Source organism: Pseudopipra pipra, chromosome 2, assembly GCF_036250125.1.
Source record: "Pseudopipra pipra isolate bDixPip1 chromosome 2, bDixPip1.hap1, whole genome shotgun sequence".
Classification (NCBI taxonomy): domain Eukaryota; kingdom Metazoa; phylum Chordata; class Aves; order Passeriformes; family Pipridae; genus Pseudopipra; species Pseudopipra pipra.
Window position 1 is genome coordinate 38,550,742 of NC_087550.1, and position 24,489 is coordinate 38,575,230.

The window sequence follows — 24,489 nt, forward strand, 5'->3', positions numbered from 1 at the left end:
AAGGGGTGATTGGTGTAACGGGGGAAAAAGAGAAACAGCTTTCCCCCTCCCCCGACTGCACCCCCCAATGTTTTTGTTACCGTCATTAACTCTAGGAAGAGGAGCAACACCAGGGAAAAACCACTCGCTGCAAAGAAGGGAAGGGGAACGCACACCCCCCGGGACCATGGCTGTCAGCAGTGCGGGGGAAACAGAGTCCCCCCGCCGCCCGCCGCGCCCGGGGCCGCCGGCGTGCACGCACGCGGGGGCACCGCTCCGAGCCGGGGCCGCGCAGGCGGCGCGACCACCGCCACTGCCCCGCTGCTCGGCACCGCCCCGTAGGCACCCGGCACAGGCGGACAGACCCGGCGCCGGCACGGGCTCACTCAACACGGCGGCATAAGCACACAGCGCCGTGAACACAGCCACAAATGCGCAGCGCAGTCCCGCTGCACAGTTCAGATGAAAAGCTGGAAATGTCTTAAGGTGGAACTCAGTCATAGTGTTCGTAAAGTTTATCTCTGGTCTATCAGCAGTACTTTCACACTGCAGCCGTCGTCTCCGATCGTCCTGGATACGCACTGCCGAGGTGCTAGCACCGCGTTCATGTTGGCGGGGCCGCTCCGTTGTCTCCGGCCCCGCTCCGCGATCTCTGGTCCCGCTCCGGCTCCCTTCAACTCCGCTCGACTCCCTTTTTACACGATTTCTCCGTATGATGGTATCCAGTAGCATCCTAATGTCCTCAGACTGTGCTTTAATGCCTTTTACTGTTCCAGATAACAATCGCCAAATTGTAAGGAGGGAAGCAGCAACTTTTTCTCCCTTATAGGCAGCAGTAAAGAGTTTATCACTAAGTTCTTTCCAAGTAGAGATAGTAAAGGCAGTTACAGTGTTCGCTTCATATCCCTGGCCTTTACATGAAAGCAGCATCTGCCGCAAAGCCAGGTCGTCTTAACTCCCCGCTTTCACAGAAAGCATTGGAGCAATGATAGTGCCGCCTGTCTTTCCATTACCTAAAAAACGTGTTACCACGCTTTGTGCAGCCCTTTCCACGAGACTTTGCGGCTTGGTCGGCGGGCCTCCTTCTTCAGGAGTCGTCCCGGGCGCCGGTCCCTGGAAGCACGGAACTTTGAGCTCTTTTGCTTCCAGCCCTTTCGCCTTCTTGTGCTGCACGGCAAGACCGACCAAAACTCCTACGTCCGACCGTGGCTACGAGAACCCGACTTGGCTCTCGGGAGTCCGACTTGACTCCGAGTCCGACTTGACTCCGACCCAGGAGATCCGACTTGATCCCCTAGGGACCCCTCTTTGGTCCCTGTTCGGGCGCCAATTTTGTCGCGACGGAAAGCTCTAGACACCTCAATGTGAGAATCCAGGAACTTCGTTTATTGTAGATTGACAACAGCTTAATATACACTCTATAATAGGCTCATGAATATTACAGAAATTAGGCTCATTATTGGTGCTCAGTTAGGTGGTGATATCATCTTAACTGTCTTTCATTGTTTACACAGGTGGCTCGTTAAGTGTCTCTGTTTTGGTAATGCCTAGCTCCTGTTTTTCAGCCCAATTTAGAATACCCAAGGACGCTGCTGCTTTCTCACGGCCCTGCTATCTCACACTTTCTCATGGGCCTAGTCAGACTGCGTCTTATACTTTAGCAGCTCATCCATAGCCTTAGCCATGTTCATATGTCCTCGCATTTCTAACCAATCTTCTACAAGTAAGAAACATGTTAATTATGTTGAACAGTCATGCTTCAAAAGGCATAAAGCTGATTGTACCTGTTCAGTTTCCAAGTTGGAAAACACTTTGGAGAATCCCGGCTGTGGCTGCTGAGACTTTGGTGGCTGGCTGCTGCTACAGGGTGTAAATCTTTAGTAGCTCAAGAAGTCATTTGCAGTTCAAGAAAATGGAGATCCCTGGGATCTTTCCTTCCTCTGTAGTGTAAAGCTAGACAGACTAAAGTGATGAAAAAATGTTAAATTGATGAAAGGTTGAGATTTCCCAAAAGTGCCGTGTGAAGAGCTCCTGCAAGGGTCTAAAGGGTGTATCGATGAACAAAGATTGCTCTGCTTCATAATGAAAGAGAAAAATTGATATCTCTACTGTTTTAGATTCAGAGTTCAATTCAATTCTATTGGTATCCGCTATTCCCATAAAGAAGTGAGCAAATATTTACCTGCAGCAAATCTGTGTCTTAGTAGGGTGTAACAGCCAAGCTTTTTCTTGCTTGAAATCAATTGTGTCCTTTTTTTTTGGTAAAGACAAACAAACTCATGCTGATCTGGATTAATTGCTATGGTAAAACACGTGAGTGCAGACTGGCTGTCAGCAGCGTTGAGGAGGTGCTGCGTGCTTGGTTGTATTCACATTAGCTTGTGGAGCATCTTTCGCGTTGTGAGTGACATCCCTCACTCGTGATGTCATTTACTGTTCAGATTTTTGAGCAAAAAAATATGGAAGTCCTACGCTAGCCATGATGTCCCTTGCCATGTTTCATATGCTGGAGCATCAGAAGGAAAGGGGTACTGTGGGGATGGTGTGAGAGCTATGGTGGGCTGTCCTAGTGATTTGCAGAGAAGGTTGGCACAAGGCTGCATGGGCTTACTGGCTCCCATGGCCTCAGGTCTCCAAGCACTGCCAGGAGACATGATTTTGGTCTAAGGAAGGTAAAACAGGCCTTCCAGGTCTGTGTGACCCCCAGGGCATCCTGCTGCAAGGTCTCAGCAGCAGGCAGAAGTGATAAGGCTGGAGAGGCAGTACACTTCAAAAGGAGATGAGCAGGGAGCAGTATCTTAATCCATTGCTGGTGGATTAAGCTGGAGGCTCTGGGGGTACCTTGAGACTACGGCCTTGAAGGGGAAGGCCTTTTGCAGCCGGTTGAATTGCTAGAGGGAAGAGATGCCATCCAGAGGGACCAGGAGAGGCTTCAGAAGTGGACCTGTGCGAACCTCGTGAAGTTCAACAAGGCCAAGTGCAAGGAACTCCATCTGGGGCAGGGAAAACACATCATCAGTAGACTAGGGAACAAGGGGATAAAGAGCAGCCCTACAGAGGACTTGGGGATGAAAAATTAGACAGGAGCCAGGAATGTGCACTTGCAGCCCAGAGAGCCAGTTGTGTCATGGTATGGCTAGTAACTGGAAGGAGACCACTCTCCCCCTCTACTCTGCTCTCGTGGGACCACACCTGGAGTACTGCGTCCAGCTCTGGAGTCCCCAGTATAAGATGGACCCATGGGAGCAGGTCCAGAGGAGGCCAGAGAGATGATCAGAGGGCTGGAGCACCTCTCCTATGAAGACAGACTGAGAGTTGGGTTGTTCAGCCTGGAGAAGAGAAGGCTCCAGGGAGATCTTACTACAGCTTTCCAATACTTAGAGGGGGCTTATAAGAAAGCTGGAGAGAGACTTTCTACCAAGGCCTGTAGTGACAGGGTAAAGGGCAATGGTTCTAAACTGAAAGAGGGTAGATTTGCATTAGATAAAAGGAAGAAATTTTTTATGCTGAGGGTAATGAGGCACAGGAACGGTTTGCCCAGGGAAATTGTGGATGCCCCAGCATGGGAAGTGTCCAGTGCCAGGTTGGATAGGGCTTAGAACAACCTGTTGTAGTGGAAGGTGCCCCAGCCTATGGCAGGGGTGTTGGACTAGACGATTTTTAAAGATGCCTTCCAACCCAGACCATTTTGTGATTCTATGAATTCCTATGTGTTTTGTTGTGAAGTGTCATACAGCACCTCCTTGACTTCCTGTCTTGGTGAAAGTTTTATCCACTTTTAGTAGACATGTAGCTCCTTGGTTATTAGCCTGCACCTCTGCTGGAGAACTGGTATTCCTGGGGCTGAGAGCAAACCCTTCTGGCCCTGGGAGGTGCCCAGGGGGAATGGCCTCTCCTGTGCTCTTGAGCTACCTCCATGGATATTTAATTTACCCGGAGAGACACAGCCTTAGGGAATGTCTATGCTGTGCAAGTAAAAGCCATCCCAAGGCCAGAGTGAGCTTAGCACAGGCTTCCTCAATGCTGGCTGCAGGAAGCTTGGATGGAATCTTCTTCCTAAGGGCACTGCTCTGTGCTTCTGGGCAGGTTAGCAGTGTGCATATGTACGCTCTTTACTCCATTTCAATACCTTTCAGTGCCACAGGTGATGCATTGGGCAAAGCTGGGATGGGAGCATGGGGCTGTGTGTGTGTTGTGTCTGGGAGCCTGCAGAGCCTCATTTGCTTTCACTCTAGTTTGGACAGAAGATAAGACTAAATTGCTGGCTTTCTTTGCCATTGTGTGGATTGGTGGAGACAAGCAGCGCTATTCACTTTTAGGGAAGGACTTTAAAATTGCCTTCACTTTTTAGCTTGTTCTACTGCAGTTGAAGGTAGTGGTGGGTTACTGAGAGGTTTTGAAAGCCCTGTTTCAAGAAGCTGTATAGGTGCTGAAGACAAGTAACCATAATTACTATGTATTAATATAGCACAAAATTGTCTGTCAAAGAAATAGCATTCATGGATCTTTGAGGCCAGGTGGGGTAAATACATCTGTTCAGTACGTCTTGTGCTTTGTGTAGGGTACAGAAATAAAGTTAATGATATCTACAGCCTAATAGCTTGTGGTTAAGCTAAAATACAAGTTCCAGAATGTGTTTGATTGCAGACTTCAGGTGGGGTCCAGCAGCATATTTTCTAACCAAACTGGACTCTGACACCGATGGCCCACATGGTCTGGGCTGAGTCTCTTAAACCAGTGCAGTGTAGAAATTTCACAGCTTTGGCCTCTGGGCTGAGGAGTGGCTCAGCCTGTGCACAGTGAGATTCTGCGTGGGACTGCTTACCCTGGCCGAGACTCCGAGACTGCCTGTGCAATGGATGGAGATGTCTGCTCGAGCAGACAAGCTTTGAGCTGTGCCCTGCCTAAATTTTCTTCTTTTGAAATAGGGGTCATCTCCCTTCTTGAGCTTACACAGCTGGCATGTGGGACAGAAGGGAGTGACTCCCATTCCACCTGGCCACCAGCTGCGGGGTTACCCTCACTGCTAAGAGATCCTCCTAGGTTATGCCCCAGACATTGCAAATTGTGACTCTGGTGGATTAAAGAGCCCTCCCCCATCAGCAATCCTTGGTCACAAGCAGATCTGCCACCAGCTCACTTCTTATTCTTCTCTGATATGAGCCTGGTGAGTGATGGATGCTCTTAGTCAGGGAGTGACACAATGAGGTCTCCCACTGGAAGACGGGTTTTGTGGCTCACCGTGATTGACCAGAGTTGTGGCTCCAGCAGCTCCCCACCAGCCCTTCCCTTTGCCACTTACTAAAGCCACTCAGGGACGCTGTGTCACTCACATCACTTCCTTTTACCTCGAAGCTTGGCCAATCAGCTGGGCTTGCTCCTGGCAGGGAGTGGTGTTTGAAGGGTGAGTAATGCATCCCATGTGTTTCCTTCAAGCCTGCCGGCTTCTGCTTCTCAGCAGTGTCGTTTGTGGCAAGGGGAGGCAGGAAGAGGCTGGCTGCTGCTGAAGTATTAGCTGTGCACCTAGGCAAAAATGCTGTTTTAGAGTCAGTGCTTCCTTTGTTCATGCCAGATGTGTACGTCACTGTCAAGGGCAGGCGAGGAGACAATTTACCCAGTCCCTGCTGTGATTGTTGGTATTTAGGAATGGCTGAAGACCGTAATCATGACCACACAGTTACAACACTATTAATAAACTGTGCAATCATTAGGTGAAAGCTGCTGCACGCATTTCGAGGGCGCGCGGCTCTAACACCTCGTCCGTGTGTGCTTTCCCGCAGCCGACAATGCCAGCCACCCTTTCCGCCGCCGCCAGCCCAGCAGCACAGCCCCATGTCCTCACAGGCCACTGCAGGCCCTCTGCTCCCGGGCTCCTTGCCCCCGCTGCCGGCCCCTGCTGCTGCCCAGACTCCGACACTGCCGGGCCAGCAGCTGACACCTGATGCCTTTGCCATAGTGGAGCGGGCACAGCAGATGGTAGAGATGCTCTCCGAGGAGAACCACGTGCTGCGTCAGGAGCTGGAGGGCTACTATGAGAAGGCAGACAAGCTGCAGAAGGTACGTGGAGAGGTGGGGATGGGGCCTGGGCAGAACAACCATCTTGATGTCTTTGGGTTCCCCAAGGTGTTCTTCATAGTTGTGTCACTGCAATGGGAATGCACCAGTGGCCATCTATAACCGTTGCCTCTCCATGGTGGTCTCCCAGAACTGTAATCCTGTGGCTTATGGGCTTCCCTGACTTTAGGGCAAAACAGGGCAACTCATCAGATATCTCTCAACTGGGTATTTTCCCTTCCATCCTTCCATGCTGGTCTCACTGAAGCTTTTCCTGGAGGTCTCCCACAGGCAGAGTCTGCTCCTGTTGCAGCTGGGTCCTGCACTGTCTGCACAGGTGTTAGAGCTGCAAGAGAGGACCATTTCAAGAGCACATGCACATCAGTCCCAAGTAGTCTTGTCCACCACAATAAGCTTGTGTGGTCCTCTACGCCCTTTGGAAGTGTAGCAGCCATCAATGGGCTTGCTCGTTATTTGGAAATGCATTAACTGCGTTGTCTTAGAGGCTTTCGCTTACTGCTCTTTGGGTGGGTCTTTAAGAACTGATGTTAGACATCCATCTTTGAACATGCTGGTTTTAAAAGCACTGCCCCCTTACCTGAAAGAACACTTGGTAAAGATTTTGCTCAAAACCCCTTTTTTAAGAGATCCTGCACCCTCTTTTCTGTATGCATGCAGGTTTGTTCAGTGGAAAAGGGCAATATCTTGAGCACTGCCTGGGGTGAGAAGATGAAGAGTCAAATCAAAAAAGTAGAAGTTGCTTAAAACTGAGACTCACTAAAGGCAAAGCAGAGATGCTCCCCAGGTCTGCTGGCTTTGGGTCCCAAGGGTTCAGACCAAATAATTTATTTAGGATCCTACACTGCTACTTTATTTCTATTTTCCCACCACTTATACACCAAGGAGCTTAGGCTGCAGGTCTTTTCTCAATGAATTTAGGAATCTAAATAGGAGCTCAATTTTTTTCTATGGTGTGCAGATCAGGGTGTTCTTGGAGACACCCTTCACAGGGGAAGAGGCATCTCTGAGAGACCATGTCCCACCCTCAGCTTGGGGAAAAAATCTGTGACAATCTGGTCAAACGGGTTAGAAAAAAGACCATTTGTTTTGTAGCTGCTGTCTTTTCTGCCTTCTCCTCTGCAACAAGATGAGTTGGGTTTATTCACAGACTTTCCTAAACTTAGCTGAAAAATTTTTGCAGCAACATTAACTATTTGTGAAGACATCTGCAAAGACTTTAATGCTAACTTCCCTGTGGCCTTTGCGGGCAAAAAGAAATATTCCAGCTATTAATTTTACAAAAGCTGCGTTGTTCAGTAAAAGGTATTTGAGTGCAATGCCCTATAAATATTCCAATTTTCTTTTTCACTCTTGGAAATAACTCTCTCTTTATCTTGGATGCACTGCAAGGCGATTGCATCAGACACCAACAGAAAGGTATTCAAGCACGGGCTGAAGTCTCACTCCAGTCAACAGAGCATGGCTTGAGTCCCATTGACTCTGGGGGAATGTAAGCGAAATATTAAAGTGAAACACATACTCAAGTGCATTCTTTCTTCAGGAAACCAAATCCTTAACGCATGGTATCCCTCCTATGCTGTTTTTTCTGTGTTTGAACACAAGGACAGGGCACGTGCTCCTCTGTTCCCACAGTTTCAGCTGAACATCACCTCTGAAAATGTGATTGAGTTAAATTACGTACCTTGGGTGTGAAAACTCTTCCCTCTTGTTGGAAGGTGAAGGGTCAGGAGGAGTAATTCTTGTTTGTCTGTGCATAACAGTTTTATTCTAGGTAGGACCACCCTCCTATCACTTTTATTCATAACAGAATAGAAGAAATTAGAGAAAATCAACTTGACTTGTAGGGCTCCCTGGGCATTTGGACGAGCAGATCAGCCCTGAGGCTTGTTATATTCTCAGTTGTGTGTGAACAGACTTTTTTGCAGAGAGGTACAAGGTGGTGATTGATCCTTGTGCTGTTTGACAAGTTGCCTGGTTTTCTTACGTAAAAGGAGTTGGAAGAGGAGTTGTGCACATTTCATTTTGAGCTTTTTTTTTTTCAAAAGCAAAGTATTATTTTCCCTTTTCTGAGAGGTGTTATCTTGCTGAAGTTTAATTGCCAGGCTGGGCTGGCTCTTCCCCATGCCATGTGTGTGGGTTGTTTGAGTGGGTCCGCCCCAGGAGCTACCAGGCAGAGAAGAGGCTGAACTGTTTTTTTCTCCATAAAAGAAGAAGGAAATCCCAGACTGTTGAGAAACACCGACACAATTTGTGGCTGTTGTTCTGCTCTCCTTTAATTTTATTCAGTGCTGACGGAGGTTCTTTCTTTTCGTACAGTAAGTTTTTGCCTTTGTGGCTGCAGGAGACTTGCATGGTGATGTGTTTTGGGAAATAACAGCATATAGAGGGCCAAGCAGAGCCCTTGTGGTAACCAGCAGTGTTGGGTCAGACTGCTGGGCTGCGGAAACCCACTGCTGTGCTGGCAAGTCTGCTTTGCTGTGGTAGGAGCTCTCGGGAGCAGGCATCTTTTCCTGCATGTAGTGGCTCACCTTGGAGAGTGGAGGCATGGGAATTGATGAGTGTCAGGGCACCCAGCTGAGCATGATGTCTGATTGGGATCATGTAGTTAACAATTTGGGAAAGTGCTTTGATTATGGAAAATTCACATGAGATAGGCTTTTAATTGTAGATCATAGTCATAGGCCAGAATAGACTATTTCAGTTGGAAGAAACCTACAATGGTCATCTAGTCCAACTGCCTGACCAAATCAGGGCAAGCCAAGTTAAAGCATGTTGTTAAGGGCACTGTTCAAATGCCTTGTAAACTCTGACAGGCTTGGGGCATCACCTGTCTCTCTAGGAAGCTTGTTCCAGGGTTTGACCACCCTCTCAGTAAAGAAATGCTTTCTCATGTCCAGTTTGAACCTTCCCACTTGCTTCAGCTTTTGTGCTCATGAGTGAGCTGAAAGTAGAAATTGGGGAAGATAACCTGGTTTCACCATTGTGGCTCTGCCAGGCTCTCCTTGGTGTGTTGTTTGGAGGTGCTGCCTGCCCATGGGCCGTATCCAGGCAGAGTGGCCCCAGCATCATGCAAAGTGCAAGTCCAAGCTTCTGGAGTCTGGCTGCAGGTTCCAACGCAGACAGTGGGGTGACAGCTGCAGCATCCCTGGCAAATCACACCTAAAGCTTAATGAGAGGGACCTAACACCACAGCAAGTGGAGATGAGCTCGCACCCTGGCTTCAGAAATCACAAATCTGTCCCAGCTGTGATTCAAGAGGCCAAAAAAGTGCCAGATTTAGAAAGGTATGTGGGAGGCTATATATATCTTGTGGTTTCCAGCCTGTGCACATTATCAAGCTTTTCTCCACAAACACAAGGGCCAGGCATGCAGGAGCAGATTCCCACATCAATGTTGATCATTCCTGCAGCAAAGATTTTACCAAAGCTGTATCACTTAACATGACATTATCTTATTAAAAAAATTAGTTGAATGGATTAAGCTGGACAGCAAAACTCTGCCCAGGACTAATCTCCTGTCAGCCTTTTTGGCTCAGGTCTTAAGATGCAAGTTCACTGCTAAGGGCTTCCTCTGCATACTCTGCCTGCAGTTTGTCAGATTTAGAGGAGATGAAGTTAAGAAGACTGAAAAACCAAAACAATTGGTTCAGTCTGTTATAGAGAGTTTCTTCTTGTATAATGCAGTCTTCAGTCAAGGATGGAAAGAAATGGACCACAATAGTTTAAAATTGATATGAGGTCACAGCTGAGCTTAGCATCTTCTGGTGGCATACACAGCTTAGAGATAAGTTTTGTATCAGGGACCTGGCAGAATAATAAATGTTGCCTCCTACAACCCTTTCTCAGAGAGCATACAGCCCACACAAATACACCATTTCCTTTGTTTTTCCTCTTGGATGGCATTAAAGCAGCCACCTCAGTCATAGAGGAAAAGCAACCAAACAGTTCCATCAAGTCCAATGGGGTGTTGTGGCATGGTGAGCTGCCCCTCAGGCCATTTGCAGGGGTCCCTACTGCAGGAGCCTCCAGCGTCGTTGGGGCTTCACACTATCCTCTGCCAGGGAAATGGGTCATTTGTAGAGTTGGTGCCTGGTGTGACACTTGGCCTGTACCCCCACGTCTCATTGAAACACACTGGACAAACCTTGGGGCAGAACACAATCCTGCAGGGCTTTAACAGGACCTCTCTCTCTTTTCAGTTTGAAATAGAGATTCAGAGGATTTCAGAAGCTTACGAGGGCTTGGTCAAGACCACCACTAAAAGGGAGTCTCTGGACAAAGCAATGAGAAACAAACTTGAAGGAGAAATTAGGAGACTTCATGACTTCAACAGGGATCTCCGTGGTACGTTACAGTTGCTTGTGTGTTTTTTTTCCTCTGGTTGACATGGTGTTTCACTTACTAGCTCCAGAGCAGCAGGCTTTAAAACAGTGACTTCACGCACTATTTAGATAAATGTAATGAGAAATAAGGCCCTGCCCCTTGTCATAAGACAAAACTGCTGTCACCCCCCTAGTGGCAAAAAAGCCTGGCAAAATATGAGAGTCAGTTCCTGATGGTGCCTTTGTGTTCAGCACTTGCAAATATGGGTTTAAGAGCAAGGCCACCAGTCACAATGTCGTGTCCAGATCTAATGAGCTGAAGAGCAAATTGCAATGTAGAACAGTGGTGTGCTACCCATAAATCTCCAAGTTCAGTGCCTTCCCAGACCAGTAGCGAGTATCAAAGGCCATCTCTTTTTTGTATTAAAAACATAATATTGAGGGTGTATCTTTTTGAGGAAGGAGGTGGATGTTGGATGGTTATTGCCAATCCAGGTTCCTGATGGGGTACTTTGGTACCTGCTCATGCAGTGAGATGCCTTCTGCAAACTAACTTACCTTTTTGCTATGGTGCAAGATGGGTCACATGGTCTTTTTGGAGAAGAGAAGAATCTGAAGGCAGGATCTTCCCTGGAAACTTCCCAGGAAACTATCCCTGGCTGCAAAAAACTCCTCCTTTCCTGTGGGCATCCCCAAGGATTGGCATTAATGGGGTGGGGGCTGCCTTCCCTCAGGAGGCACCAGGGGCAGCTCTTCACTGCAGGAAAGCACCCATCCCCTTGCAAAGCTGGTTAATTCAGATTGCAGATGCTTTGTTGCATTTTGGACAGTGTGAGAGATGAACTGCCTGGACATGTCTGCTGTGAATGGCAGAGGCTTTTCCCCCAGTTTCTGTAAATCTGAACGACACAGCTTCATGGAAGAGGTCAAAGGCTTCATCTTTTATGTATGTGTCAGCCTCCATTTTAATGTCCTCCTTCAGAGAGTCTATTTATACTGCTCTGCTGGCACGCGTCTTATTTTCTTGGTTGGCCTACAATTTTATATACATATATTTATACTTAAAGTATTTCCTGTTTTTTGCAGAACGACTGGAGACAGCCAATAGGCAGCTAGCCAGCAGAGACTTTGATGGGCATGAGGATAAGGCAACAGAGGGCCTTTATGCCACTCAGAGTGAGTACTGTGCCTATCTGTTTGGAAGGTGCATATATGTATATGTGTGTATTTATAAGCATACACATGGTGAAGTGGAGGTAAATACTTAGCTATTAATTGTTATTGTGCTTGTGGCTTGGTTTTACTTAGCTAATTCATCACATACTCTTATTTCAGCTGCAGACTGGATTATGTAGGTAGGGGTTTTTTTCTCTCTGAGCATCAGAACGAAGCAGTGTGAGTTAATGGTAACACAACTTAGCTTACTTTTGAGAAATATTTATCTGAAATTGTGAAGTGTTGCTTGCAGGGTCATCTCTAGAGATGCTTGCTTCTAGGAGAAGCGAAATTCTTCTCTTGGCTGGGAAAAGCCCAGAGCAACCTCTGCTGACTAGTTATCAGTGCCATGGTTTAACCAGCAGGAGAAGGAGCAGAGCTGGACCATACCTTTCACAAAGGACTGAAGAGACAAAGGCTTTACAGCTTCTACTGCTATGAAAGCATCTGTTCCCAACAAATTTTAGGCTTCCATAATGACTGGGCACAGTGCTGCAGATTTCCGTGCCATGCACTGATGTGTGTGAGATCATCCAACCCAAAACCCAAGCAGCTGGATGCTGTGTGGCAGTGTGTGACTTCTTTTGTATCCTGACCATCTTTAGCACACATCCAGAAGTGCTTGATCACCTGAGAGCTGTGCAGTATCTTGTGAGCTTAAATCTGTTGAAGCTCAATGCTGCATACAACTAAACCTGTTTTATTTATCACACCAAGAGCTTCCTTGGAAGATGAACCGCTACTGCAGTGCAGAACATCCATCTCCATTAGCAGTACAGTGTTTGATACTAGTCAAAATGCTTCACCACCAGCCTTTCAATGTCCATCAGCTGCTCCAAGTGTTGGAGAGCCTTCTCCTGGCTCCCACTGGCAGCAATGATGCCAGCACAGCTGATCATTTAGTTCATGTGTGCACAAACCAGAAGAGAATCTGGTGATCTTTTCCATGACATGTTAGCTTTGCCATATTAGCAGATGGCATAAGGATGTGTAGATACTGCTGTGAATCCAAGGGGATGATCTGTTAAGGAAGTAGCATTGTTGTGTAAGTCTTGTCATCCTTGGGAAGAGTTCAAATGGGATAAGCTACACAGTGGAAATTGGAGACTGGGATCTTCTCTCTTCTTATAGAGACAGCCTGGTAGTGTTGCTATATACTGTTGGCTACAGGGGGGAGTTAAATCTCCAAGATGGACTCAATTGGAGTTACTTTCCAGTACATAAACATGCTCTGTGCTTCTGCTGGTAAATAAATAGCAGTGAAACTTTGCGCTGTGCACTCAGCGTATTACTGCAGTCAATTCACAGCTTACAAACAAATATAGCTCTCCAGATCCTATCACATAAGACAGTCTGGATGCTTGGAGTGTCTCCTGGCTAGGCCAGAGAGCTAAATGTTAGCAATGCAATGCAGAGTGCTTCCGAGAATAGAAAAATGGGCATGTGTAAAGCAAGTTCTCTTCAGTTGTGTTCTGTGGGCTGCTGGGACTCTCACAGAAATGACCTTGATACCAGGGTGTCTGCCTAAAACACCTTTCTGAGAGTCCCTAAAAGGTTTTGCTTGAAGTCCTCTTGCTGACTACATTTATATGCTGATGATTGTGAGTGATTGTGAGTCTTCCCCAGGGGCAGACCATGACTGAGGTTGGGTTGCACCTCACTGCCAAGATGGGAGTTTTCACAAGCACAGTTTGTACTCTCCTCATATCTTTTAATGGGATACACAGGCAGAAAACGGAGAGTTGGAAAACTGAATTTTGTCTGCCATGTGTACACTTGTCTACTGAGATTAAAATAGCCATTTTTAGAAGAAGAGAAAAAAATTTGTCATGAAACTGATTTTTTTTGTTTTTTTCCTAAGGGTCACACCTTATTAAGACAGGTATGTAAATGCAAATCTTAATTTTCATTAGGAAGCAAAAGCGTATTTCTAGTCCCTATGTATAACCCAAGTTATACAAGAAAACTCCAACATTGACAGGTTCCTAAAAGTTATAATTTTTAAGCCACTCTCATGATGAATTGAAGAAGGAAAGATAAAATTCTTGAGGTTGGTAATGCTGAAAACAAAGTTTTATGTGGTAAAAATCCAGTAATAGGAAAAAATCCCTGAAAAACAAGTCTGGCAAAGCAGGATGTGCAAGGATCATTTCTCAGTTCCTCACAGAGCTCTCGATTAGCAATGCAACAGTGCAGAGCAGTTGCGAGCTCTGAGATGGAGACTGGAGGTGACACAAAAAAATCTTATTCTTTATAATAGTAATAGGTGAAGCCAGGCCACATGCCTGGAAGTATTCAGTGCTAGGCATTTGTGCCTAAGAGAAATGCTACTGTTGTATCTGGGTAGGAGAGAACTCACACCATATTAGTTTCCTGATAATTATGTGATGTTTTGTCAAGGAAAAAGTTTGTTTTAAGGAAAGACATGAAGCAACAACTGATGAAGGAATATATGCCAATACAGACAAGAGAAGAGACTGGAGGGAGGAGCCTGAGAGATTCTGTGGGAAGGGAGGGACAGGAAGATTGAAGATGGTTTCAAGGGTATAGGGCAGAGAGAAAGCTTATGATATAGCATATCATGGGAAAATATGTTTTGGTGAAATCTGAGAATTCTGTGTGGTTTTGTGGGATTTCTGGACTCTGGGAGCAGGGATCTGTTTTTTCGGGTGTCTGAGACAGATTGAGGTCTATGCCCATCCACATGGCTCTTCACCCGTTAGTGGGGGTGCATGGATAGTTTTGGCAGTGTGTTGATAGAGCCTCATGCTCCATGGGAATGTTCAGTTCATGTGCTATGAACTTGTGCATCTATCTCTGTCTCAAATATCCTAGGCAAATAAATATTCCCATTGAATGTATCCAGCCAAAGAAAATGCCCACAACAGATGTTTTTTGAAGTGGGGTTTTGGACAGACTAAGTGCCATTTGGTATTAAGAAAGGAAATAATCAGGAAATAATCTGTGTTGCTGCTCCAGGCCTCCCTTGTCCTGGCATAGTCAGCTTCAAACCACAGCTACAGAGAGCTGAGTGAGGCTTGGGCAGAGGGACAGGTGGACAGATTGGCAGACAGTGGCTTTGGTGCTCCTCTGGAGGGAAACCTCAATGTCTGGACCTGGTGACCTGGCGCTAGTCAGGAGTTGCAAGGCTGACAAAAGGCTAAATAAATCCCTCAGGTTTCACTGAGGAATGGCACGGTCACCAGAAAGCATCTGTGGAATTAGCAACTCTTAAGTGAAGAGCCACCATTGGAAAATGCAAACCTGCATAAGAGAAATTATTGGAAGTGCCACAAGGGATGTGGTATGGAAGCCAGTCTTGTTTTCAGCAAATCTCCTGCAGCCCAATTACTCTCTGGCTGCCATAACTTGATATATTTTCTGCTGCCAACAGTGGTCATTTTGTATGAACAAGGACTGTCTTTAAAGTATGTCCATATTACCACTCTGCAACATCACAGCAAGGAGAAAGGCAGCTTGGGATGTATTGAGATGGTCATTAAATTGGTCAAATAAGTTGATATTCGGATATAATGTGTAATAAGCTGGAGTTCACATCTGAGTATAGGGAAGAGATGACACAGATTGAGTGTATCTTTTTATCTAATGTTTCTGCTACAAAGCAGGGTCAAGACTTATCTACTTTTGGTGTACCTACCCAGCTTGACAACTCAGAAAGCCTACTTGAGAAGCACTGAAGCAGGCTTCTTGCTTAATCTCCTTTCTTCTACGCAGCCAGAACATAGATGTCCACAGTGTGTGGAGGTACAACAGGCAGAGGCAGTGGGTGGAAAACTGTGAGATTACAACTGTGAACTGCAGCAGAGAAGCCACTTGGGAACTGTTCTGTAATGGGATGTGGCAGTGACCTACTAGAATATAGAAACAGTTATTAACTGGAGCCCTTTAGTTAAAATGGTGTATGCAAGGGTAGTGCAGTAAACCAGTATTTTTAGACTTTAAGGATACCTTGTATGCATTGAAGAGAACCTAAGGTATGTTCAGCCAAGTTCCTTCTTCACTAAAAATTAATGCAAGTAATGCATTTATAAAATGTACCCCTAGCATTTTGCAGGCTGAAGCTGACATGGAGAAGTGTTGGGAGCTGTTCAGGAAATTTTTCTTGCCAACTTTCTAGTGGTGGTTATTTTGTGTACAGCATTATTTTCCTCCTTTGGGGGGATAGAAAGCATAATGCAGCAGGGCAGGCTGAGTGCTTCAAGTTCCCTGAAAGGAAGTGAAAGTGAAGATCCCAAGTCCTGTTTTGCTATGTGTTATCCCCATTTGTAATATGAAATATGGGTTTCAGATCTGGAGCAGAGCACGTGTGATCCCAGCACGAGATGGTGAAGTGCCATAGGGCTGAAATAGCATTCATCTTCCAGCTTCCTCACCCTCACATTAGCTCCTGGTTAATTTGCCCACATGTACACTTTTGCACAATAGATAATAATGTTTCTTCTGGTCAATCCAATTGAAGTAAATGTATTTACATTGAAGGAAGAGGTCTGCATATATATAAAATTCCTTTCCAACAAGGGAAGATCAAGGCCACGTCTTACCAAGACAGCCCGTGGTGGCAGTCAGTGACGTGGTGTGTGCAGCACTCACTGGGCTTTGCTTGTGGGCTCTGCAGTGACCAGCATGCCGGTGTTGCTGCCAGGGTTTCTTGTTATGAGGTGCTGAATTCCTCCTTTAAGGATAAATGGGAAGATGGCTGGGTGGCTTTTGCCTTGTTCCACATGGCTCAGCTCATATACATCTGCCTTTGCTACAGACACCTTCTGATGGTGTGGAAATTAAATCTCTTCTCATCCCACCTGACATTAAGGAAGAATGTGGCCTTGCTGGGGGTAGTTCAGGTCTGAAATTGACTGGGTTTGGCCATGTGACGTTTTCTGACCCTGCTTGGGGCTTCCAGCTTGAGTGGTCACATTTGGGTGGGATAGGCTAGATGTTTAGGGCAGATTTTCCACATTTCAGTGTTTTAGGAGAAACTTTTCATTTCAGTTAAAAAATAATAAATTCTGTAATGCTGTGTTTTAAAAGTCAAAAATCAAAACAATGTTTAATTGATGCCAAATTAATTTTTGGAGGAAATTTTCGTTCCTGGAAGCTTTCCAAGTGCTCTATTTTTGTTGTCATTAAGAATGAAGGTCAGATTTTGAAATCTCATATTTCCCTGAATGAAACCTTGATCTCCTGCTTGCTCCAGTTATTAACTGTTTGTGTTCTGACATGGGGGATCCAGTGATTGGCCTGTGACACTCATGTTCCCTGAAATGGCTTCTCAGCACTGTCAGGGCAGAAGCAGATGGAGCCAAGCATTTCCCCAGGCAACTTGCCAGCGAAGTCAGTGGTGGGCCTGCAGTTTGTTGCTGAAGAAAACGATGTGAGCAAAGCTGACTGAATTTAGCCAGTTGTGTTTTTTTAACATAGTTTTAAATCTTACCCAAAAAAGGGATGATTTTTCGGCACAAGTCTTGCTTGTGATGTGTTAAGGTGTTTAGTAGGAGAGGAGCACTGATCACTGGATCCTTAGGTCATGCTGATCTGGAAAGTTACCCCGGGCCCCTGTGGAGCTGAAATGTCTCCCACAGCCTCCATTTCTCTGCATGCCTAGAGAAAGCCTGTACAGATGCCTTCTATCTTACTCTTCCTTATTGCTTTCCCCTCTTTACATTTTCAGGCTGTCCAGCACAGATTGCTGTTTATTATTTGGCTTTTCCACATTTTCTGTATGTCGTGATCTCTGTCTTTGCAAATAAAAAGGACCAGGCACAGCACAACCCACGTCCATGGGTCTGAGGTTTCTTGCCCGTTGCAGAAGGGCAGCAGCATCCAAGCTGACAGCTACAAGCAGCCCTTGATGTAGGCTGTTCTCAGGCAGGGCTTGGGTGTTGTATGGGAAAGGAGTAGTTGGTGCAAGCCAGAATTTGCTGGGCAACGTGTTAGCAGTTCAGCAGAATGGAAAGCTGTGAGGCAGTGCTCACGTCCACAAGCTCTGCTAGTGCAGATGCAGCCCAAGCTGCCACTCGTCTCTGCTGCTGGTTGTCATGTAGGGCTGGGCACTGAGGGGCCAAGCCCTGGCAGTAGAAGCTCCTTGCCTGCTGTGTCTCAGCTTTGTGTTGTAATGGCCCTACTCGCTGCTGCTTCACATAATTTTTGCTTTTCTAGGAAGGTGGCAGCTTACCTCTGGTATGTGATCTTGGGCCTGTGAGCTGTCCTTATGGAGTGGCTCTTGTTCTTGTCTTTCTTTCAGACAAAGAGCACTTGAAGGAGAAGGAAAAGTTGGAGATGGAGCTGGCAGCTGTGCGTTCTGCCAATGAGGACCAGCGGAGGCACATTGAAATCCTTGACCAGGCCCTAAACAATGCTCAAGCCAAGGTCATCAAACTGGAAGAGGAGGTGAGGCATGGACAACATTTCTGTGCTCTGAGGATAGATGTGGCTTGCAATTAGGCCTTTCTCCATCCAAGTCCTGATTCTCTTCTAGCCACAGTGTGGTAGGTCTTCCTGTTTCGCTTGAATTGGCGCTCTTATAGAGAAAATGCATAGTTATACAATACTGAGACAAACAAGCAAGCAAAGGAGACCACAACCATAGACGGTTCCAGAGCAGAGCCTTCAACATGTAACCAGGAGCAAGACCAAACTCATTTAGTTAATTGATGGCTGAGGTAATGGTACAACTTAACAGAAAAAGCTAATTAAAAAACTGACCTGGGACTGTGATACAGACATGTGATATTGGTGCATCCCATTTCTCTCCAAAGAATACCAGGAGGCTTTTGAGATGTGCACAGCAGCACAGCAGTACGGGGCTTGGTAACTTTACATCTTAAAAGATCTGGCTGAGGGCAGACTGACCAGGATTTAGAGGTACAGAGAGCTAGAGGTTTTATTTGAGAGCTGAAGAGAACCTATCATACCATATCTCAATTTATTGTATTCCTTAAGGACCTTCAGTCAGGAGGTATGGATTTAGTACCTAGTTCAAAGTCTATGCATTCTAGCAGACCAGGCAAGACTGTCAAAGCAGGCCTTTTTGGCTCTAAAATGTCTGTCAACGGGACCAACAAAGAGGGAGACTGTTTTATGGGAAATAAAAGAAACATAATCTTTACCATCTGAGTGGGCAGGTCACTGGTGAGGGAAAGGTCAGTGGTGAACCTCTACCCTTGCAGATTTGATAGGGGTTCAGGTTTTGGCACAAGCTGTTGGCACAATCTTGGGCAGGTCTGTTCCGCTTTAGAGCCTCATTTTCCACCTGCACCCTCCCCAGGGTTGGCCAGAAGGGGAATCCACGGGATCCTGCTGAGTGCATGGATGCAAGGGGTCTTGTGAGGAGAAGGGAAAGCTTTTCTCAAACTCGTGCAAGTAACTTAGGTGCTGTTGTTTGTCTTGGAAAGATAAGGGGTGAATTGACCTCAGTGATATTTGAATGTTTCCTATCAGGGTATCCAGCAGACAGACCTCCTGTTAGGCTAACTAATGGTTAATTTGAGTCTGGAAGATTTATGGTACTATATGTAAGTCCTGAAGGCATTGTCTTTTTGTACCTGATCATTAGACCATTCTGACTTCCTATTTAGAAACACTTTAAAAACTCCTTTTCCTCCAGTGGATACACTCAGCAGCAAGAAGAGGATCACATTAAATTTAACTGCTCCTTTGTTAGTTAGATTAAAGCCTGCTCACTGCCCTGGTGTATTTGGGGCAGTCCCTTTGGGGCAGCTGCAGGAGGCAGCATACCTTTAATCTGTACATGATTCACTTGACACTGTTTGGCTTAAAGGCAACTCGAGGTTTTCTATTTGCATTTCATTACAAAATGTCTGAATAACGGAATGTTTTAGGTGGCAACACATGCTCCTACAGCCATGACATCATGCAGAGGATGGGAAGAAATACATTTAGCTCCTGTCTGCTCCATAGACTGTCAGTGTCATGTTGGGAGGTAACATTGACTTGCTGAGTACACACTAGTGAAGGCAGAAGCATAAATGCCGATTCCCATGCAGGTGGTGCAAGAATCTACCTCGTGCCTGCTGGGTTGTAGTAAATATGTTTGCAGCCTTAGGGCTCTGTCTCTGAGAGCTTGGCAGTAGCCGGGTTTTAGGCTAGTCATCCAACATAAATGTACCTCTGCTGGATCCTGGATTGTGGACTGGCGGAGCGGAAGAGAGATTAAAGCTTCCCCTCTAGAGAGCTCCTAACCTCCTGCCAGGGCGTGGCAGATGTTATGGAGGTGGTAACTTCCTGCCTGGGGCACTGTAGGTGTTACAGAGGGGGTAACCTCCTGCCTGGGACATGATAGATCTTAGAGGTGACAGATATGAAAGTGACGCAACAGTATTTGCCAGAGTTTGTCTGACAGAGCCCTCAGCCTGGACAAACCCATGTTGACCTGATAGTTTTTAATTGTTTTTTTCATTCTAAGGGGAGTCCAAATGAATTTTAGCCCAGTTGCCATGTTTTAATTGTTCAAGGCAGTATCAGGCAGCTTGGGTGAAGTGCAGTTAATCTGAGGCTGCTGGCATGTGCCCAAGTGCCTGTGCTCCCTTTCCCTTGTTTTTACCCTGTTTCATCTCTAAATCAGAGCAACTTTTCAACAGTATCCAGTGTTTCTGGGTCATAATTTGACACATGCAGCAGATATAGCTGTAGTGTTAAACCTTCAAGTTAAACCAGGGATTTTTACTATAATTGGGAATATATTGAAGGAAACACAATATCACTCAAATCCAATGACTTATTGTTAACAGAGCTCTAGCTCATGCACTGCTTGGTAAATCCACACAGATTTCTTCTATCACCAGAATGTAATTAAGTTTAACAGCTTTTTAGATCAAGCCTTGAGAAATAAGCAGTAGCTACTAAGTTGAATTAAGATAAGACAGTGTACTGTGTACATCTGCATTATCCTGAGTGCCCACTAGTAGAAGGATTTAATTAAAAAATATGTAGGTGGCATTAACGCCACATGTCATTTAGGAGACTGCTGGTGGAACTGTGTTTTTTGGTCCATGCTTTGGATAGAAGACTGGATAATTGGAGAGGGTTCAGAAAACAGCTGTAGAATTTATCTGGGGCCCAGAAACTGTTCTTTGCTGTGAACAATTAAAGTGAAGAGGTGGTTGAGCTCCAGTCCATGCACATGAGCATGAATCACAGAATGGATAAGGTTAAAAGGGACCACAGAAGGTCATCTGGTCCAACTTCCCTGCACAAGCAGGGTCATCATAGAATGCATGGCACAGGATTTCCTCCAGAAGGTTCTTAAGTATCTCCAGTGAGGAGAATCCACAGCCTCTCTGGGCAATCTGCTCCAATTGCTCTGGGCAATCTGCCCAGTGACCCTGACAGTAAAGACGTTCTTCTCGTATTCAGCTGGAACTTCCTGTGCATCAGTTTCTGCCTACTGCCTCTTCTCCTATGGCTTGGAACCAAGAAGAGCCTGGCTCCATCCTCGTGACCCCCTCTCTTCAGATACTTATAGACATTGGTGAGGTCCACCCGCAGTCGTCTCTTCTTGAGGCTGAACAGCTCCAGCTCCCTCAGCTATTTCTTGTAAGAGAGATGCTCCAGTCCCTTAATCATCTTTGTAGCCTTCCGGGGCCGGCCCAGACAGATTAAACTTTGCTATATAACTACATAAAAAGAAATAATGAGATGCAGTGTTTGGGGGCTTCAGCTGAGCAAATCAGGCTTGAAATAAAGAGTTAGAGTAATGAACACTGAAACAACCTACTTAGGTGATAGTGGGTTCTCCATCTCTGTAAGAGTCTTTCACTCAAATCTCGTACTATAGAATTCTATTGCTCAAACTGGAGTCACATTTCTAGTGTAGATATTTTTCCAAGACCTACTCATCTTTACTCAGATTTATTTGCTTGGATCATCCCTTTTTAGCCTTAGCTCTTCTTCATCTTGATTTTTCTAATCCCTGGGACAAGGGCACTGTTCAGGCAAGTTTGCTGACCTTGTGAATAAGCAAATTGTTTAATTAAATGCTTCTCGCTCTAGCAGATCACAGTTTGGAAACAGAACAAGAAGTAATTTGCTTAAATTGGATAAGAGAAATCCAGATTAGGCATTAGGGTAAAAGTTTTCTGGCGGGATAGGTTGTGGAGTCCCTACCCCTGGGGGGTTTTGTAAACTGATTGTATAGACATGTGCCAGGTTTTAGGTACAGTTGATCCTGCCTTGCAGCAGGAAGATGGACTGGTACCTCTCCAGGTGCCATCCAGCTTTTTTTTGTTGGAGTCTGTGTCTGTGAGGTGTTAGAGCTTAGTATCACATATCTCTGATTGTAGTCCCTCCTTCCTTATGGATACACATTTCACTGACAACCCATTAATTCAAAAAGCAACATTTTGTACTTAATTTTTTTAATGCATGGGTGATTGTTTTGCTTATAAATCTACATGCAGGATAGAAAAGTCAAGAACTGGCTCAAAAATCTCCCTGTAAATTTATGAATGTGAGAACTGTCTTGTTGCCTATCTCCTACAAAATTGTTTTCGAAAGCAGAGGACACATGAGCATCACTTCACCCACATGGGCAGAGGTGCACTCGTGTGCGACTGTGTGAACCCTGGGGCTCAGAGGGCTGCTCCAAAGCCAAATTGTGGCTGCTGTGATACAGATGGACCCTGCAGCTTCTGGCAGGACATGGGAGAGCAGATGAGGGACACTGAGGAGCTCCCTACCGCCCTCCAATCCCTGCTGGTGCAGCTGGGAGGCGACACAAACACCTTCCTACTGCCAAAATTGCACATTCAGCAAGAAGCCACTGCTGTGTCTCTCTTGCCAAGTCATGAGCTCCTGAGGAATGCAGTCTTCGTGCTGCTGCCAGAGACTAGGGGGGATTATAATCTCATTAATTTTCATGGAACGCCCAGGGAGCTGTAAGCATTAGCCTGGATTGCAACAGAGCTAGAGAGGTCACACTACCAGTTGTTGGCTCTGCCTGGTGAGGTTTGTTTAGGCCAAGCTTTGCTTTGGCTGTGAACAAGCCTGTATTTCACTTCACCTGTGACATGGATGGATTTAGGGTGGCAGAAGAGAAATTCATACCTCTTTTGGGGTATGCTTCTTGAGCAATCTCTGGCTGTAAAACCCTATATTGGAAAATCCTTGTGTCATGTTTACTCCTTCAGTAATTGCATTATATATGTAACAAGGGCCCAGCTTCAGCTGCCAGGACATCTACAGATCAGTATGGACAAGACTGTGAGCAGGGTAGAGCAGATGGAGCACTTCTGACTGCTGGCACTCTGTTTGTTCCACATGTGTTGAACAAATATGCAGAACTGAAAAAAAAAACCCTCTCTGTTCAGATGCAGGCAATGTGCCAAGTGTCACCAGTCAGTTAAACCCACCAGGATTTCTCTTAACTGGGTCCAACCTCTGTGTTTGCCCAAAGAGTATCCACCAATGTGATATCTCTTGCTTACAAATGGCCAGGGGGGTTCATGGTTAACAGATTCCCAGTGGTTGAAACGTCTGGGCAGCATTCCCTCCTAAAGGGGTAGCACTGCCCCAGCAATGCCTGCTGTGCATATTCCCCATTCATCAAAGAGGCACCATGCTTCCCCTAGGGAAACTCTCAGAAGCAAATGGCTTGAGCCCAGTGCGTGCCTGCAAGTGCACAGGGGTCCCAGCAGCCCAGGGTGGGAGTGCAGGGCCCTCCAGCACTGCTGACCCCCTGTACCCCACAGCTGCGCAGGAAACAGGCCTATGTGGAGAAGGTGGAAAAGCTGCAGCAGGCGCTGACACAGCTGCAGGCAGCCTGTGAGAAGAGGGAGCAGATGGAGCGGCGGCTGCGCACACGCCTGGAGCGGGAGCTGGACTCACTGAGGATGCAGCAGGTGAGGACAGGGTGGTCTGTGCAGTACCCCAGCACAGGGCCTTCGATGTTGGTTTTAAAGAGGGATGGTCACTTGCAGGCCTGCTAGCTGCCACCTTGCTTTTGGGTTCAGGTTGTTGGGCTTTCCTCCCAAACCATTCCTTTGGATGGAGTTGTGGATCAAAGTGTTCAAGATCATGTTGCATGGGGCTTTGAGACACTTGGTCTCGTGAAGTTTTGCCTGCCCATGATGAAGGGACTGGATTTAGAAGATCTTTGAAGGTCCCTTCCAACCCCAACCACTCTATGATTCTTACTCCTGATCTTCAGCAGAGGATGGGGCAGCTCTGCTGTGGGGCTCCTGGACACGGCTGAGCCCTACCTGCTGCAGGGCTGAGAGGTCCTGGTTCCCCTGCCCAAGGGCAGGCAGGGCTCTACCCTTGCATAGGGAAAACATCCTTCCAGGTTTCTCTCCAGCAATGACATATTGTGCAAAATCAGCTCCCCACAGAAGAAGGAGAGGAAAGGTGCAGTACACGTGGGTGTGAGATTTAGCCCACAGATTTTGGCTGGTCTTTCATTGAAAAAGCAAGGTGGGATGATGTGGGATTTGGTAGGAGCAGGACCTTGGGCCATGTTTGTTCTGTGCAAAGCTTGATGTATGTGGTTCACAGAAACCTCAGTCCATGACAGATCTGGAGGCAAATGGTATAATCTTCAGACAATAAATTTATTTATCAGTCCAGTCCAGAACGGGCTATAAGTGTAGATTTGCATTTCTCTGTGTGCCCCCTTGGTTTTTGGCAGCCCTGTGTCCTTAGAGGGGTAGTGTTATGCTTGTATTTTATGCACAATCCTTCCTTTGTTTTAAGTCCTCCATCCCTAAGTCCCAAATTCCAGTCACCTGTGAAAAGGAAAATAAAAAAAGCATAAGGAGGTTGCAGGAAGAATTGTCAGGCTGCAGCCCACAATGAGTGCCAAATACATGGGCACTGGCTCAGGAGGAGAGCGAGCAGATGTGCTAAATGTATCAAACTACAACTTG

The 24,489-nt window shown here is 46.3% G+C and overlaps 1 protein-coding gene across 1 annotated transcript in view; it reads left to right on the forward strand.

Moving 5' to 3' along the window:
• The window catches only part of AMOTL1 (angiomotin like 1), a 59,137-nt gene that overhangs the window by 23,917 nt on the left and 10,731 nt on the right, over positions 1–24,489 (forward strand). The window contains exons 4-8 of the mRNA XM_064645101.1: positions 5,760–6,036; positions 10,253–10,397; positions 11,462–11,551; positions 17,853–17,998; positions 23,317–23,466. Of these exons, the coding sequence (XP_064501171.1) occupies positions 5,760–6,036; positions 10,253–10,397; positions 11,462–11,551; positions 17,853–17,998; positions 23,317–23,466 (808 nt within the window). The remainder of the gene's footprint in view (positions 1–5,759; positions 6,037–10,252; positions 10,398–11,461; positions 11,552–17,852; positions 17,999–23,316; positions 23,467–24,489) is intronic.